Genomic DNA, 15,331 nt, shown 5'->3' on the forward strand with positions numbered 1-15,331 from the left:
CTCCTGACTGTCCCTTTTTACATTCAAGGTCCTCTATTTTTTCTTTCTGAGATGGCGTGCTTCCTTTTGGAGACCTTTCCTCTTTTACTATCTATCTATACTTAAGCTGTTATTGGCTATCGATTTGGTCCTCACCTCGGAGAGACAGTTTCATTTTGACTTATTTTACTTAAGCTGTTATTGGCTATCGATTTGGTCCTCACCTCGGAGAGACAGTTTCATTGCTAATTAACTACTCTACAAGTGCATCTGAAAATGATGAGGAGCTTCGTGAAGATAGTCAGCAGGTGTTATGTTAATTGATTGTTTTTTTTCCTCTGCTCTTACTTACCCTCCCCCCTGGATGAAGCCTTGGTTTTGAAGTTTTTTTATTTCCAGGCGCTTGAGAGCTTTTTGCGAAGGTGTCCCCGGGATAGTTCTTCCTACTGTGATGAACTTTTGCATCTCACCTGGAATATGTCAGCTATGATTCCAACTTCACTGACAATATGGAGGAAGATATTGATGAAGAAATTCTTGAGGAAGATGAGGATGAGTATGTTCACTTATGCTCTGGAGCTTGCTAAGACCTATTAGGATTATACGTTGCAGACTTCTGACCAATCAGATTACTTGTCAATTTTTTTGTAGCGTGACAGTGCTAATGAATACACGGATGATGATGATGTCAGTTGGAAGGTTAGAAGAGCTGCTTCCAAATGCTTAGCTGCATTGGTAGTTACTCAGCCTGAGATGCTATCAAAGCTGTACAAGCAGGTATGACTAGGAAGTGTGACCTATTTTAGCTTACTTACATTAAGCTATTTCATATTTGAAGTTTGATAAAGTGTTTACCCTCTATTTGACATTAGATTTTCCTTTCAAGTGTGTTGCGCAGATGTAGCTCTGCATTCTTATTAAGTTGAAATGTTTCTATATACTGTGACTGTCCATTTGTCTCATAGTCATAATAAGCTAATAATGCCGACTCTAACCTTATGCAGGCTTGTTCAGAGTTGATTGATAGGTTTAAAGAAAGGAAGAGAATGTGAGGTAAATTTGAAACATCTTCTGAATTTCCTAAATGAATTGGTTTTAATCGTCTAAATACTTTCTCAACAGATGGCTCTGAATTGTTGCGACAAACAGGCAATGTTACCGAAAGACAGTCACTTTATATGACTTTACTCGTCTTATCTTGTGTTTGCTGTTATCATTTTACTTTAACTGTGGAAGACGGTCACTTTTGGGAACACCAGTTTCACTTTCAAAGACTAGAATCTAAATATATGCTATTTTTAGTGTGAACTTGAGCCCGGACAGTACAATGCAGAAATAAAGCGGTAAGAGCAAAGGATAGAAAGGATGTTGGTGCATTTTACATGGATTTATTTTTAATTGCAAAAAATTGGATATACTATTGCCTAGAGCTATTTGTTGGCATTTATTAAATTCGCGGGATTTCTAGCCTAGAGCTATTTGTTGGCATTTATACAGAAAGGAAACCAAAGTTCTTTTTTTTATAAGTAGAAAATCTCTTGTTGAATTAAACTAAAATAATACAAAAGAGGTCCTTGTGTAGGGCTTCTTTACAAGAAATAAGAATTATTATTTTTAACACTGCGCTTATGGTGTGTATAACTTCAAGCTTCAAAGTGTTCTTACAAGAAATAAGGAAAGTTTCCTAACACTTCTTTTATGGTGCATGTAGCTATCACCAAATGTTTTAGATACTTTTATTTATGCTGTGACTTCACATGCTAACTGCTACACTCAAGGTCTAAGAGAATCTGTGTTTGGAAAGTAAGATCAGTACAATGAGAACTACAGGGACGGAGCTTTGTTTTTTTTCGTAAATCTACAATACCATGTGCCACCAGCCCCATCAAGCAATTCAACTTCAATGGCAACTATGTTCTCGATATCAATACCATCATTATGTAACTTCTTTTACCTTGGTCAGTCATCATTCTCTGCGTAAATATCTTGATGGCTTCTGTTGATCAACTTTTTTAAGGCTTCTCTTTGGATGTTAATGCTTCTGATTCTTTTTTTGTGATTTTGCTATTTCATTTCACATTGCTGATGACAAACAGATAATCTACTGCTTCTTCTAGCATTGCAGTTTGATATCTTATTAATAACATACACTAGCTGTGTTCCTAAAAGTACTTACCTGTGTTGTTTCCGTTTGATGACCATTCAGAAAGTATAACCTAATATGATTTTTATTTCGAATATGGAAGCAGCTGCGTTATTCTACTGCAAGTTTTATTACAATTTGCCTTCAATCTATAGTTTGTGTTTGATGGGTTAGTGATGTGAACAGTTTGCTCTCTCTTGTTCTTTTTAATCAACCAAAGGAGACTCACTCCCTTGTTTCTCTCTTCACTTCAAAGAGACAGAAAAGAATATTTGTGTGAGTAAAGATATCATTACACCACCCACATCAGTGCCCAATTCTGGGATTTGCTTTGTATGTGTATGCGGTTGTAGTACATCCATTACAGAAAAGTGAGAGATGAATGATTTGTGTTGATATTATATGTTTTGTCTATAATCAAAACAATACATCTATTAATCCTAATTATTTGTACTCACATATATAATTATACCTCTAAGATCAAAGGATGAATCTTAATTACATCACTAGTGATTTCATGAATATATATTTACTCTATCAAATTTGTTCAGAAGTAGATAATTTATTTTGATTTGCATTCATAGCTAATGTATAAGAAATGATACATCGAAACTTCAATCTTATTATTAACTTCACCGGCGTGGGATGGGAGATTTTCTATGTATGGGTAAAAAGAAGGATCAATACGATATACTTGCTCTAAATAATATACCCAACATATGCCACTTAAATATATAGCGTCAAATGTCAATTCATCAATTGCTATCGCAAATAAAAATTGGCCTACTAATATTTTGAGAGTAAAATAGAGAATGAATTCTCCAACCATACCTTGAAAAGGTATTTAGTTGAAGTATTTATCCCGTTCTTGAATTTTAAATAAAAGGTCAATAAACTTTAAGTTAAAATTAATTAATATGTATTACATATATTTGTCAATTTTTTATTATACTACATGAAAATTATATAAGAGGTTATTTGGGAAAAAAAAAGAAGAAATCATATATCATTCTATCATTCTACTATATAAAGAGAGTTTAGGCCCAAGTATAATATATAATATTCAAGATTGAGACTTTCTTGACTATTATATATTATATTTATTATATAGTAGAACTTGGGCATAAACTCCCTTTTAAAATAATATATAGAATATGTATATATATATATATATATATATATCTCACAAATGGAAAAGTCCCAATCAAGAAAGCAACATATATCATTAACAAATGACTTAAAAAACTTTAAAATATTTAAAAGTTATATAATAAAATAAGTTGACTCTCAGAATTCTATCAGGCTCATATATATTGGGACAAAAAAATAACAATTAACAACTTAAAATATCTGAAAGACATTTTAATAGGGTTAATTTTGTAATTTTATCCATATCACATAAATTAGGACAAAGTGACCAGTAATGTACATTATTTCAAAGTTACATAAAAATATTATAAATCACAATAATTAATAACTTCAAGCATTTTAAAAAAAAATATGAAAATTGGGATAACTCTCCAAATTTCATTTGTGTCACATAAATTGAGACAACAAAAATAACATATATTGGGTCCATTTTAATTTATTTGTCTTATTTTTTTTATATTTAAAAATTGCATAAAAATACTATAAATCATGATAATTGACAACATAAAATATGTTTTCAAAAAAAATACAAAAAATTCCACTGATTCTTGAAGTAAATCTATCGTAAAAATACTATAAATCATGATAATTGACAACATAAAATATTTCAAAAATGTTATATGTGGGTAGTCTTAATATGCCTTAAATAGCGTCAAAGAAAGTACAAGTTTGTGATAAAAAAAACTTATTCCTTTATCCACGCAAACAATTGCTTTAAAAACTCGGTTATTAACCCCAAAACATACCATTTATATTATTGGGCCCGTGCATAGCACGATATGTATATATATATATATATATATATATATATATATATATATATATATCTCACAAATGGAAAAGTCTCAATCAAGGAAGCAACATATATCATTTACAAATGACTTAAAAAACATTAAAAATTACAATAATTACCAATTTAAAATATTTAAAAGTTATATAATAACATATGTTGACTCTCAGAATTCTATTAGGCTCACATATATTGGGACAGAAAAAATAACACATATCAATTTAATATTACCAAAAAAGTATTATAAATAATAATAATTAACAACTTAAAATATCTGAAAGACATTTTAAAAAGGTTAATTTTGTAATTTTATCCATATCACATAAATTATGTCAAAGTGACGAATAATGTACATTATTTCAAAGTTACATAAAAAATATTATAAATCACAATAATTAATAACTTCAAACATTTTTAAAAAAAATATGAAAATTTGGATGACTCTCCAAATTTCATTTGTGTCACATAAATTGAGACAACAAAAATAACATATATTGGGTCCATTTTAATTTATTTATCCTATTTTTTTTATATTTAAAAATTGTTTAAAAATACTATATATCGTAATAATTGACAACATAAAATATGTTTTGAAAAAAAAATACAAAAAATTCCACTGATTCTTGAAGTGAATCTATCATAAAAATACTATAAATCATGATAATTAACAACATAAAATATTTCAAAAATGTTGTATGTGGGTAGTCTTATTATGCCTTAAATAGCGTAAAAAAAAGTATATGTTTGTGATAAAAAAACTTATTCCTTTATCCACGCAAACAATCGCTTCAAAAACTCGGTTATTAGCCCCAAAATATACCATTTATATTATTGAGCTCGTGCATAGCACGGGCAACATTATCTAGTATATATATATAAAAGAGAAGCTTGAGCCCTCATACGTAGCGCCACCACAAATTAAGATTCCCTTTTAATTTATTTATTTTCAAAACTAGCCTTCTCCTTTAATGAAAAATTGTGACTTTTATTGAAAAATTATGACATTGATTAAAAGTTGTGACTTTTATGAAAAGTTGTGACTTTTATGAAGAATTGCGACTTTTATGAAAGGTTGTGACCTTTCTGAAGAGTTATGACTTTTCCAAAGAATCGTGACCTTTCCAGTAAGGCACAATAAAAATTTGTTCACACTATCCTTAGTTGTCTATAAATAGAGGGGTTTCCTCTCATTTTAAAACAATGAACATTCTGAACTTCTTTTTCTTCTGCATAATTAAATATTTGATTCTGAACTTCTTCTTCTTCTGCACAATTAAATAGTTGTGTACTTTGCTCCTGTTGAGTGGCTCACTGACACTATTGTTTTTATATCATTAAACTGGTGAATAAAATAGTTTCATCCTGAGAGGATCTATTTCTATAAACCTCGGGTATCAAAGGGGATTATTTTCTTAAGCAGACACTGTGCATTCAGTGGGCTCGATTTTTTCTTTCTATTTCATTCTATTGTTAATCCTGGTATGTTTTTTTTACAATCATAATTTATGCTTATGATATTAATTGTTGTTTTTGAGTACATGTTTTAAACTTTATTGTTTATGTTTCTGTAAAGTTATTATTATAAGTATTTTTTAGTACAGACTCTATGTAAATTCAACTACTGCAGATTCACAAATAATTTTTTACATAATACATTTATTTACAACAATCTCCAAAGAAATCTTTTTTCTCCAAGAGATCAAGCCTAAAAATTTACATGATTTTTGTTGTTGTCATAATAATGTTAATATTAACAGGAGTTAAAAAAAAAATAGAAAGTCAAATGATAGAATTAAAACTAGCAATTAATTACAATTATATGATACAAAATGATGACTAATTTCTCATACCAAAGTACTTTTTTGAACTTTTTTTTCCATTATCCATTACTTCTCTTTCATCCTTTTCAAGGATCCTTAATGTTTTATTTGTGCACAACTTCAATTCCAAAACACTATCATAACTATATTACATACGAAATTTGAATTTTTAAAGATTGCATTTTAATTTTAAAACACATAATAACTACATATTACTTATTGGTATATCATATGATTATGGAACCTTTGCTCTTGATAAACACATTAGTTATACATATATATTATTAAAGAATATTTAATATTTTGAAAGTAATTGATAAGTTATACTAACGAAATAGGCAAAGAAAAAAATTGAGAACAATATTTATTTGACTCTCTAATTAAAGGCATTATGTAACTATGCATATAGATGATAAAAATAAACTAACCATTGTAAAATTTCAAAAGCAAATTAATGAATCTATAAAATGAAATTATGTAAATTAAACTAGGAGAAAATAGTGTTATGATTTGTAATTTTGTCTTTTCTTTTAATAAAACAAATGGTAAACTACAATTGAATAACCTCTATACTCTTAAAAATAGATTTATATAAAATTACTGTAACATCAAAATACAAGAAAAATTCTATTCTAACTTTTTTTAAAGAAGAATGTTCTAACAGCGCGAAGCGCAGATCCATTTACTAGTGATTTATATTATGAAATAAGAAAATAAAAATAAAAATAATAATATAATACTAATGAGAGGAAAAAAAATCTCTTTTAGAGAAGGAAAAAAGGCCTGATATACCCCTCAACTTTGCCATTTGGAGCTGATATGCCCCTCGTTATGAAAATGGCTCATATATACCCTTACCGTTATACAAACGGCTCACATATACCCCTACCGTTACAAAATGAGCTCACATATACCCTTCATTTAACGGAAGTGAAAAAGTTAGTTTTAAATTTATATTTTTGACTTTTAATTTTCTTAAAAATTATTTAGGGGTATATATGATTCTTCTAGCAAAGTTCAAGGTATATTTTAATCTTTTTCATACATAAATTATTTTTTGATTTTTTTTTTATTATAATTATTTGAGTTTCTTATTCTTATTTTATTTTTTTCTTTCATTCCTTAGTGTAAAGAAAAAAATTTAAAACTATTTTTTTGTGGCTATATTATAATTTAAAACTATTTTTTTTGTCTATATTGTAATTTAATTTTTGTATTTGAAGAAAAAAATTTGGTCATCTATAGTAAGTTTTACAAGAATATTAGTGAAACATAAATAAATTTGAACATCAAAATAATAAATCTAAATTAGTCATTGAAACAAAAAAAAAGTTAAATATATATGTTTGAGGAGGATTAAATATACTCATATGGGATTATATATATATATTTTATAAATAATAAAAAATTAACTTGAAATTATTTTTTTTTCATTTCTGTTAGAGGAAAATGGTATATGTGAGCCATTTGTATATAAGTAGGGGTATCTATAAACCACTTTCATAACGAGGGGTATATTAACTCTAAATGACAAAGTTGAAGGATATATCAAACTCTTTTCCTTTTAGAGAATAGTAAAATAGAAAATAGAAAATTGAATCCGACTTGTTTGTCTCAGACTATATATAAAGACGCGTTCCCTGTATTTATTTACTTCTTATTTCATGTTCTTATAATAATAATTACTACTACTTTATTTATCATGATTAGAGAATTTATCAAGATTAGATAATTTATATAGAACATTTTACCGGCTAACAGTGTTATTTTTCATTGATCATTAGGCGTTATTCCATTAAAATTCAATTAAATCTTAATTCTCGGTGAAAGTTTTCAATTCTATCACGCAAAGAGAACTTATCCGAAATATCTAATCACAGTGTTTACTTTCCACTGAAAAACTTGTGTGCGCCGAAAAATACATTTTGCTTCAATCACAGTGTCTTCTTCCTCCGGCTCAGCCTCTCAAAATTTCAAATTCCGGTGACTGTTCATTCGTACTCCGGCGAGATGAAAATTCCTGTATTCCTACTTCTACTAATCACTCTTTCACAAGTAACTCTCAATCCGATTGTTTCAGTCGCCGATTCCGCTTATCCGTCGCCGTATGGTATTGAAACGACTACCTCCTGTCAATCTACTGCTTCCGATGACCTAATTCCTGTCCGTCGTGAAGTTTACGGAAACGGAAGGATTTTCGACATTACTCATCGATTGACCCCTGATATGCCGTCCTGGGACTTAGAAGACGGGCTTGGCCAGTTCCTGTGGCTACCTAAAAGCATGAAGAATGGCTCTCTTGCTAATAACTCCGAGATGAAACTTCCGACCCACACTGGCACGCATATTGATGCTCCTGGCCATGTCTACGATCACTATTTCGATGCTGGCTTTGATGTCGACACTCTCGACCTAGAAGTTCTCAATGGTATCCATCAATCTCCATCTCTTTTTGTCTGCAATGCTTCGCAAATTAGTTTAATTTTAGCACACTAACTTGTACTAATAGAGTAGTAGTATTACACCTGTTATGCTGTCCCCCTTCAGTAAGTTCACGCGTTTGATGAAATAAATTAGAAAGCGACATTTCACATGTTATTCTTCGCCTCTGCTAGGGCCGCAAAGTTTGAAAACTTTGTTTTGTTGTGACCTCCATCTGGAGATTGATGCCTTGTAAATATTTAATACTTGTAAGGACCAAATTGTCAGGGTATCTTTTGAGGCATCAAAAGTATTGAATATTATCCAGAACTTTGAAAAAAGAAAGCATCTTTTTGAAGAATTTCATTTACTTGACCATATTGTGAAGCCATAACGTTGAGCCTTCTAGTTTCCATTGCTAGAGTTCATGCCTTTCTTAGAAAGTAAGATGAGGGTTGTGTGTAAGTTGCTAGTATTAACTGAGTTGCTGTTTGTAAGTACAATATCACTTGCTTTTTCATCACCTAATGATGCATACCCAACTGGATATGGTGATGAACCGGGAGCTTGTGTTGGAGCTAGTGATGATTTGAGACCTTTGAGGAGAGAGGTGTATGAAGATGGACAAATATTTGATATCACACACCAGTTCAATCCTAATACTCCTATTGGGGATTCTGATGAAGGAATTGGACAGTTTCTCACTCTTTTGTCGAGCATGAAGAATGGCTCTGATTACAACTTTTCGGAATTGAGATTAGGCGTGCATGCTGGCACTCATGTTGATGCACCAGGACATATGTATGAGGAGTACTATGATGCAGGGTTTGATGTTGATTCCCTTGACCTTAGAGTTCTCAATGGTATTAACCACAGGAAATTCTACCTTTGACAACTCTTGTGCTTTAGAAAAATGATCACGCATGTGTTATGATTAACTACTCATGAGTCATGGATCTGATTAACTCTACACTGTCGGTTTGAAACCTTGAATTTTACTTGCTCTTTCAAATTGATGGGATATTGAAGACTGGAGATTAGGTCTTAAAACTGGAAACAGTTGAGACTGGTCTAAGAATTATAATTTTTTTGAATCAATTCTTTTGAGATCTATATTTAGTCATAACGACTTCTTCTGTTCTAGTTTATGTGATACTATTTAATTTCCTTATTTTGCCATACCAAAAGTAATGACACATTTCTGTATTTGGAAGCATCTAACTATAACTTCTCATTTTGTCCTTAATGTGAAGCTTTTATAGCTACACAGATGTTATGGTCTGTTTAAGATACTTCACTTTAACATACTGCCAATTTTTCTCCCTTAATTTTTAGCATTGTGTATTAGTGTTCTTATCTTTTTACTGGCAGTATTACACATTTTCATTATTAATGATGATGTCCTTCACTTGCTTTAACAGGTCCTGCATTGCTAGTTGATGTTCCAAGAGACAACAACTTAACTGGTAAATCTCCCCCTCCCGTCTCATGCTGAATGTCTCTAGTATGATAAACTCTCTTATTTTTGAATCAATTGTTCTAGCTTATTGTCTTACATAGTTCTGAATTTGCCAATATATCAGTTGACTTGAAATCGTTGAGCTTAAGAGTTTTCCTGTCTTTACCTTGCAAACAATATGATATTTACAATAACTAGAGGAAGAAATACTATCTGAGATTTGAGTAGCAGATACGAGTTGTTTGCATAAGCTTATTGGCTATATATGATCATACTTTTGTTTTCTTTTACACAGCGGATGTTATGCAATCCTTACATATACCCAAGGGAGTCAAACGAGTACTTTTCAGGACACTAAACACTGACAGGTAATTTTTATAGCAGTATCTTAGAACTGTGCTTAGGTTGCATGTTTGTTGTTGATCGAAGTTCAGCTCAAGATTTCTCTAAGTTATATATAGCTTCTCCTTTCTTTTTCGACATGTTTGTTGCTGTATATTGTAGTGAAGTTGTTGGAAGTTTTCTTATGCGTCACTGTTATGGTTTGTGTTTTTGTTTGTCTCTTCTCATCGTTAATAATTTGGAGTATATCCAGAATTTACAGATTCTTCCAAATCCTCAAGGTATCTGGTTTGTGGTATTATATAAAATTTTATTTGAATGCAACATATTCCAATAGCGCACCATAAGCAATGTAGCTCGATAGGTGACCAGCAAACTTACATTAGGGGATCCAACTTCAATTATCAGAAAACACTGGACCCTTAATTTTTTTTTGCAATTGCACCCCTACACCATTATGCCTGAACTTGACATACCCTTTTAGAGGGTTGCTGAAGACTAACCTCTTTGATAAATGCTGCATCTACACATTCTTTTAATCAATATCCCTTCAAGCATTTTCTCTCAGGTCAGGCTGTTTTTAATTATAAAGATAAACAACAGAATCTAATAATTTTTTTATCCTTGCATCTGATTTAGTATATTCTGAAGGAAATTTGGGATTTTGGTGACTTTTTGCATCTTTATGTTTGTTTCTGTTTTTTTCTTTGTGGTGCTGTACGGAAGAGGGTTGTCAAATGTTAAGTGAAGTTCGCGCTTTTACTTCTTGCTCAAGTCTAAATTGTAAGCGAATATAAGAGTTGAACTTGTGTGGGGTGTGATCAATTTCTGCGTCTTGGTAGTGAAAGCTTTGTTTGGACTGTGGACTAAATCGTGAAAGTTGGAAGTGGAAGTTGAAAACAAACTAGAATGTAGCAAAAAAAATTACCCTCTGACTCTGGAGAATGTGCTTCTACAAAATGTAGATCCAAGATTACTCTTCCAAAATCTCAAAAAGTAGATTGGTGAATTGCGAAAAAACATAATAAAACTTACAGCACATTATCTATCTGTTCATTGTGGATATCTAATTGTATCTTCTTCAGTTTTGGCATAGAATGGTCAAGTTGTTACTGGAATGGCTACACATTTCAAATAGCATCTTAAGTACGTACCTCAACAAGCATCCATGGGGATTCCAATTGTTGTTTCGCATGCTTTACTCATGTATTACGAACCCTAGCCTGATGTAGATGGATTGTACAAAATATCTGTCTCTAACCTTTTCTCTTGTTCTTTTAGTGGTAATGCTCATGCTGGATAAATTTTTTGAAAACCTAATCGAAGGATAAGCAATTAAGATTTGGCATTTAGTGCAAAGAATGAGATCTTCCTCAAGAAGTCTATTATCTTTGTTGATTCTGTTCTCCTCCCCCATGCTTACATGAACAGGGTAGGATTCCTTCTAAGGGTGCGGGTGCAGGTGCAGGTGCAGGTGTATGCTGTTTAAGAGCTTCATTTTGGTGCACTCGATGTTTATGTAGTTGTTGCTCATATTTCAACGAATTAATATGCATAATCAGTTGGTATAGAAAGAAGGATAGATGCTATCAGGTTCCCTGAAGCAACACTTCACATAGAATTTTAAATGATTTTGACTTGGATGTACAGTTACAATTGTTCAGTATGTCTTGATTAAACTTAAATGACTTTCAGGCGGCTTATGTGGAAAAAGGCATTCGACACAAGCTATGTCGGATTCATGAAGGATGGAGCTCAGTGGCTAGTGGACAACACTGACATCAAACTTGTTGGTAAGATAGGCTGTAACACTATGACATCTTAATAATCTATGATGTTATGGTTTACTGCATGCTTGAATGTTTGAATGTCGGTTAGAGTAGTGCTCAACTATAAGCAGTATACTCTGTGTACTGTTATACCTCTTTGGTCAGAGGGGTCCTCTCTCTCTTTCTCTTTTTCCTTCTTCCTGTAGTGCTCAACTATAAGCAGTATACTGTGTACTGTTATACCTCTTTGGTCAGAGGGGTCCTCTCTCTCTTTTTCTTTTTCCTTCTTCCTGTAACACCTTGCTTGATTGACACAGTTACTATCTGGAGTAATATGTGAAAATTGTTTCCGTGGCTTGCACTTTCTTGCATGCTCATTACTGGAATGAACTTATCCTTGGTGTAAATATATTTTGTCAGTTAAAAGATATAATTCTGCATGAATCGTGGTTCGTGTCAGTACTTTATGCTTCATTTCATGAGTAAGTGGAACATCAGGCAGATCATGTAAGTGCTTGAACTGGTATTGAATTAATACACGTGCATATATACATTATGTATATATTTGTATTATCTTCAGTCAGGCTGATGTCCGGATTTTCAAATGGTGAATAAGGAATTAGACTTGATTTTACTTTCTTGCTTTATCCGACCTTTAGTCTGTATGTGTCATGGTTCATGTACTTTATTATCCTCAGTTAGCTGTTCCATTACTGCCTTCTGTTGACAAATTTCTTTGACAATAATTCATCATAGTTATAAACCTGGGTGTTATCCTTTCCCATTTCCCTCAACTTTTGCCCTCAAATTATGAACTCCCATATTTTGACTTTGTCCTAAGAGGCTTCTGTGTCTTACTGCTGCAGCTCAACCAGTGTAACTGAGTGATAACTTATTCTTGATTTTCCTCTTAATCAATTATTGACTGGTAGAAAAATTCGTAGCCAACATTTTTTTATTTGTTTTTCAGGAATTGATTACTTATCGGTTGCTGCATTTGATGATTTGCTTCCTGCCCATCATGTTTTCCTGAAAAGCAGGGTGAGTCGTCATATTCGGACTAAGTTGAACTTTTATTTGCCCCCTATGATTAGATACACATCGCGGGAAAATTGGGGGTGTCGACTGAGGGGTGTCTGTGTGCTTGCAAATGTATAAATGAAGATTCTATGCTTTGCGCGGAATTCTGATTTTTTGAATTGTCTAATTTTTCTACTTTGGCTCGAGTTAATATTTCATAATTACAAGAGAAAGGTGTTACATATTCTAGTTGCTCTTAGCAGTAAATGGGACTATTGATCCAACTCATTCTTTTTTAAGGTGGAAAAAGAAAAGAAAAGAAAAGAAAAGAAAAAAAAAACAGAAAGTGATTGCATATCACGGAGATAGAAAATTCCTGCTTTCCTATATTTTTCAAAATTTAGATCAGATTCCCAACTTCTTATTTACCAGGAAACTTCTTTGGTGTTATTTAACCTTGGTCCAACTAAATACGGTGAAGGGCCGATAACAAAATGATTCACTGTAATATTTCCTAATGGGAAAAAGGATAAATATATCCTCGAACTATCGTAAATGGTATGCAGATACCCTCTGTCATACTTTTGGGACATTGGTGCCCCTGCCGTCCAAAAACTAAAGCATATATACCTTTATACTAACGGACATACACGTGTCACAATCTTATCCACCCATCCGACATTTATTAAATATCGGATCGACGGATAAGATTGCGCCACGTGTCCCTATTTAGTCTTCTGTTAGAGTGAAGGGCATATTTGCTCTAGTTTTTGGACAGCAGGGGCACCAATGTCCCAAAAGTATGACGGAGGGTATCTGCATACCATTTACGATAGTTCAGGGGTATATTTGTCCTTTTTCCCTTTCCTAATTGCTACAAGCAGCATCTAACTCTAATCACCAGCAACTCAAAATTGATGCTAGTTGTAGCAATTATGGTGCTTTCAAAATCTTATGCACTAGATGTCATCTGCAAAGCTGGTAAGGTTATTGTGGGTCTGTTGATCTTCACTTGTACTACATTTGTAGAAGAAATCTGAATAGTCACGCAATAATGACAATTAACAATCATAGTTTCTTTACCTTGAAACTACACAATATTTGCATCTTAACCTTCTAAGTTATGGAGGGTTGTCAATTTTTAATGGTTAAGTGCATGTGCCTCCTCCACTTCCTTAGCTGAAGTTTTCCTTATGAAGGAAAAAAATATATGTAGAGAACTAGAGGAGGCGGTGGCAAATATTAACTTGTATGTCATTCCTGTTTATCCTTTTCATGTAATGGAACTCATAAAAGATGAAATCTGAGTTGGTAACCGAGTGGAGGTTAGTTGAACTTAAACATTGGAAATATGTCAACCTTTTGATGGTTGACCTATGACATGATCTGTGTTTTCTAGATTGTGAAAGCGAGTTGGATGATTGTTTTTTTGAGAAAAAGAAAATTATAGTCAAGTATTATCTCTGTTCTTTGTTTTAAGGAGACAATAGAATGTTTATACTTTAGTCACATTATTGACATTTACTTGTTAGCCAGTTAATAATCCTGCCAACATTATGGTATTTGAAATATTCCAGGAGATTATTCTTGTAGAAGGGCTGAAGCTGGATGATATAGAAGCTGGCTTGTACACTGTACACTGTCTGCCCTTAAGGTTGCTTGGTGCGGAGGGATCACCTATTAGATGTATACTGATTAAGTAACACTCTCCTCGTATCCCCCTCAACCATAAGGTACTTTTAAACATGTTGCCTTGTATGTCTTATCTTTTTTGATAAATAACATGTTACCTTTTATGCTGTCTTGTTCAGTGTGAAAAACTTTCTATCCGATCTTGGTTATTGCATCTCCTCGCTATTAATTTCTTGTGTATACCATACTTGAATCCATTTGATCTGACGGCCCCACAGTACATAGCATGAGATTTTATAACCTTTTCTTTTGTTCTTTGTTTGCTTGGATAAATTGCTGCAGGAAGCACTGCACTGGAGATAGCGTTGAATAAGAAAAAGTGCTGCAAAGGGGACATATTCTCAGAGTAGTTTAGGCTGTAATTGTTATCAGCTGTTACGCTGAAAATGCGTTGCATGAGCTAATAATCTGCAGTTTTCATGTTTATGTTTTATGGTTTTATGGATTGACAGTATCATCAACATATTTAGATCCAAGTTATTTTTGTCTTAAGGTGATGATGTTTACTGTCGTCATTATATTGCTTTTCGACGAAAATTTCATGGGTGTTTCACTAATCCATTGAAAGTTACTCTCATCGGTAATATGTATGTATATATTTGGTTAAATTATTTGCTCCACGGGACTTTCTTATGAATTCACTTCCACACCTAAAAAGAATATGAGATCCATTCAACCCACATATTGAGATGAATATCAGAATATGTGGTTTTTTACGTACTATTGAAAGTACGCAAACCACTCTAT

General features: G+C 32.3%; 2 protein-coding genes across 3 annotated transcripts in view; one reads left to right on the forward strand and one right to left on the reverse strand.

The window, feature by feature from the left end:
- Positions 1 to 15,331, reverse strand: part of LOC125816391 (cysteine proteinase RD21A-like) — a 215,690-nt gene that overhangs the window by 152,941 nt on the left and 47,418 nt on the right. The window lies entirely within an intron of this gene.
- On the forward strand, positions 7,748 to 15,076 carry LOC125816405 (cyclase-like protein 2). 2 transcript variants are annotated; one of them, XM_049496010.1, is made up of 7 exons: positions 7,748 to 8,309; positions 9,724 to 9,768; positions 10,057 to 10,129; positions 11,799 to 11,896; positions 12,843 to 12,913; positions 14,470 to 14,625; positions 14,867 to 15,076. In XM_049496010.1, exons 1-6 carry the CDS (start codon positions 7,892 to 7,894, stop codon positions 14,593 to 14,595), a joined length of 831 nt encoding a protein of 276 aa, XP_049351967.1. In that variant the 5' UTR covers positions 7,748 to 7,891; the 3' UTR covers positions 14,596 to 14,625; positions 14,867 to 15,076. The 2 variants fall into 2 exon arrangements, with proteins under 2 accessions (XP_049351967.1, XP_049351966.1); XM_049496009.1 differs by lacking the exon at positions 7,748 to 8,309 and adding an exon at positions 8,546 to 9,165.

This window comes from Solanum verrucosum, unplaced genomic scaffold (genome assembly GCF_900185275.1).
Source record: "Solanum verrucosum unplaced genomic scaffold, falcon-dt-bn FXZP01000261.1, whole genome shotgun sequence".
Taxonomy (NCBI): Eukaryota; Viridiplantae; Streptophyta; class Magnoliopsida; order Solanales; family Solanaceae; genus Solanum; species Solanum verrucosum.

Excerpts from the sequence above, each read along its gene's own strand:
- LOC125816405 (XM_049496009.1), top strand. The coding sequence starts at position 8,730 with ATGCCTTTCTTAGAAAGTAAGATGAGGGTTGTGTGTAAGTTGCTAGTA. Across the intron at positions 9,166-9,723 it reads TGACCTTAGAGTTCTCAATG|GTCCTGCATTGCTAGTTGAT; the intron begins GTATTAACCACA and ends TTGCTTTAACAG. Across the intron at positions 12,914-14,469 it reads ATGTTTTCCTGAAAAGCAGG|GAGATTATTCTTGTAGAAGG; the intron begins GTGAGTCGTCAT and ends GAAATATTCCAG.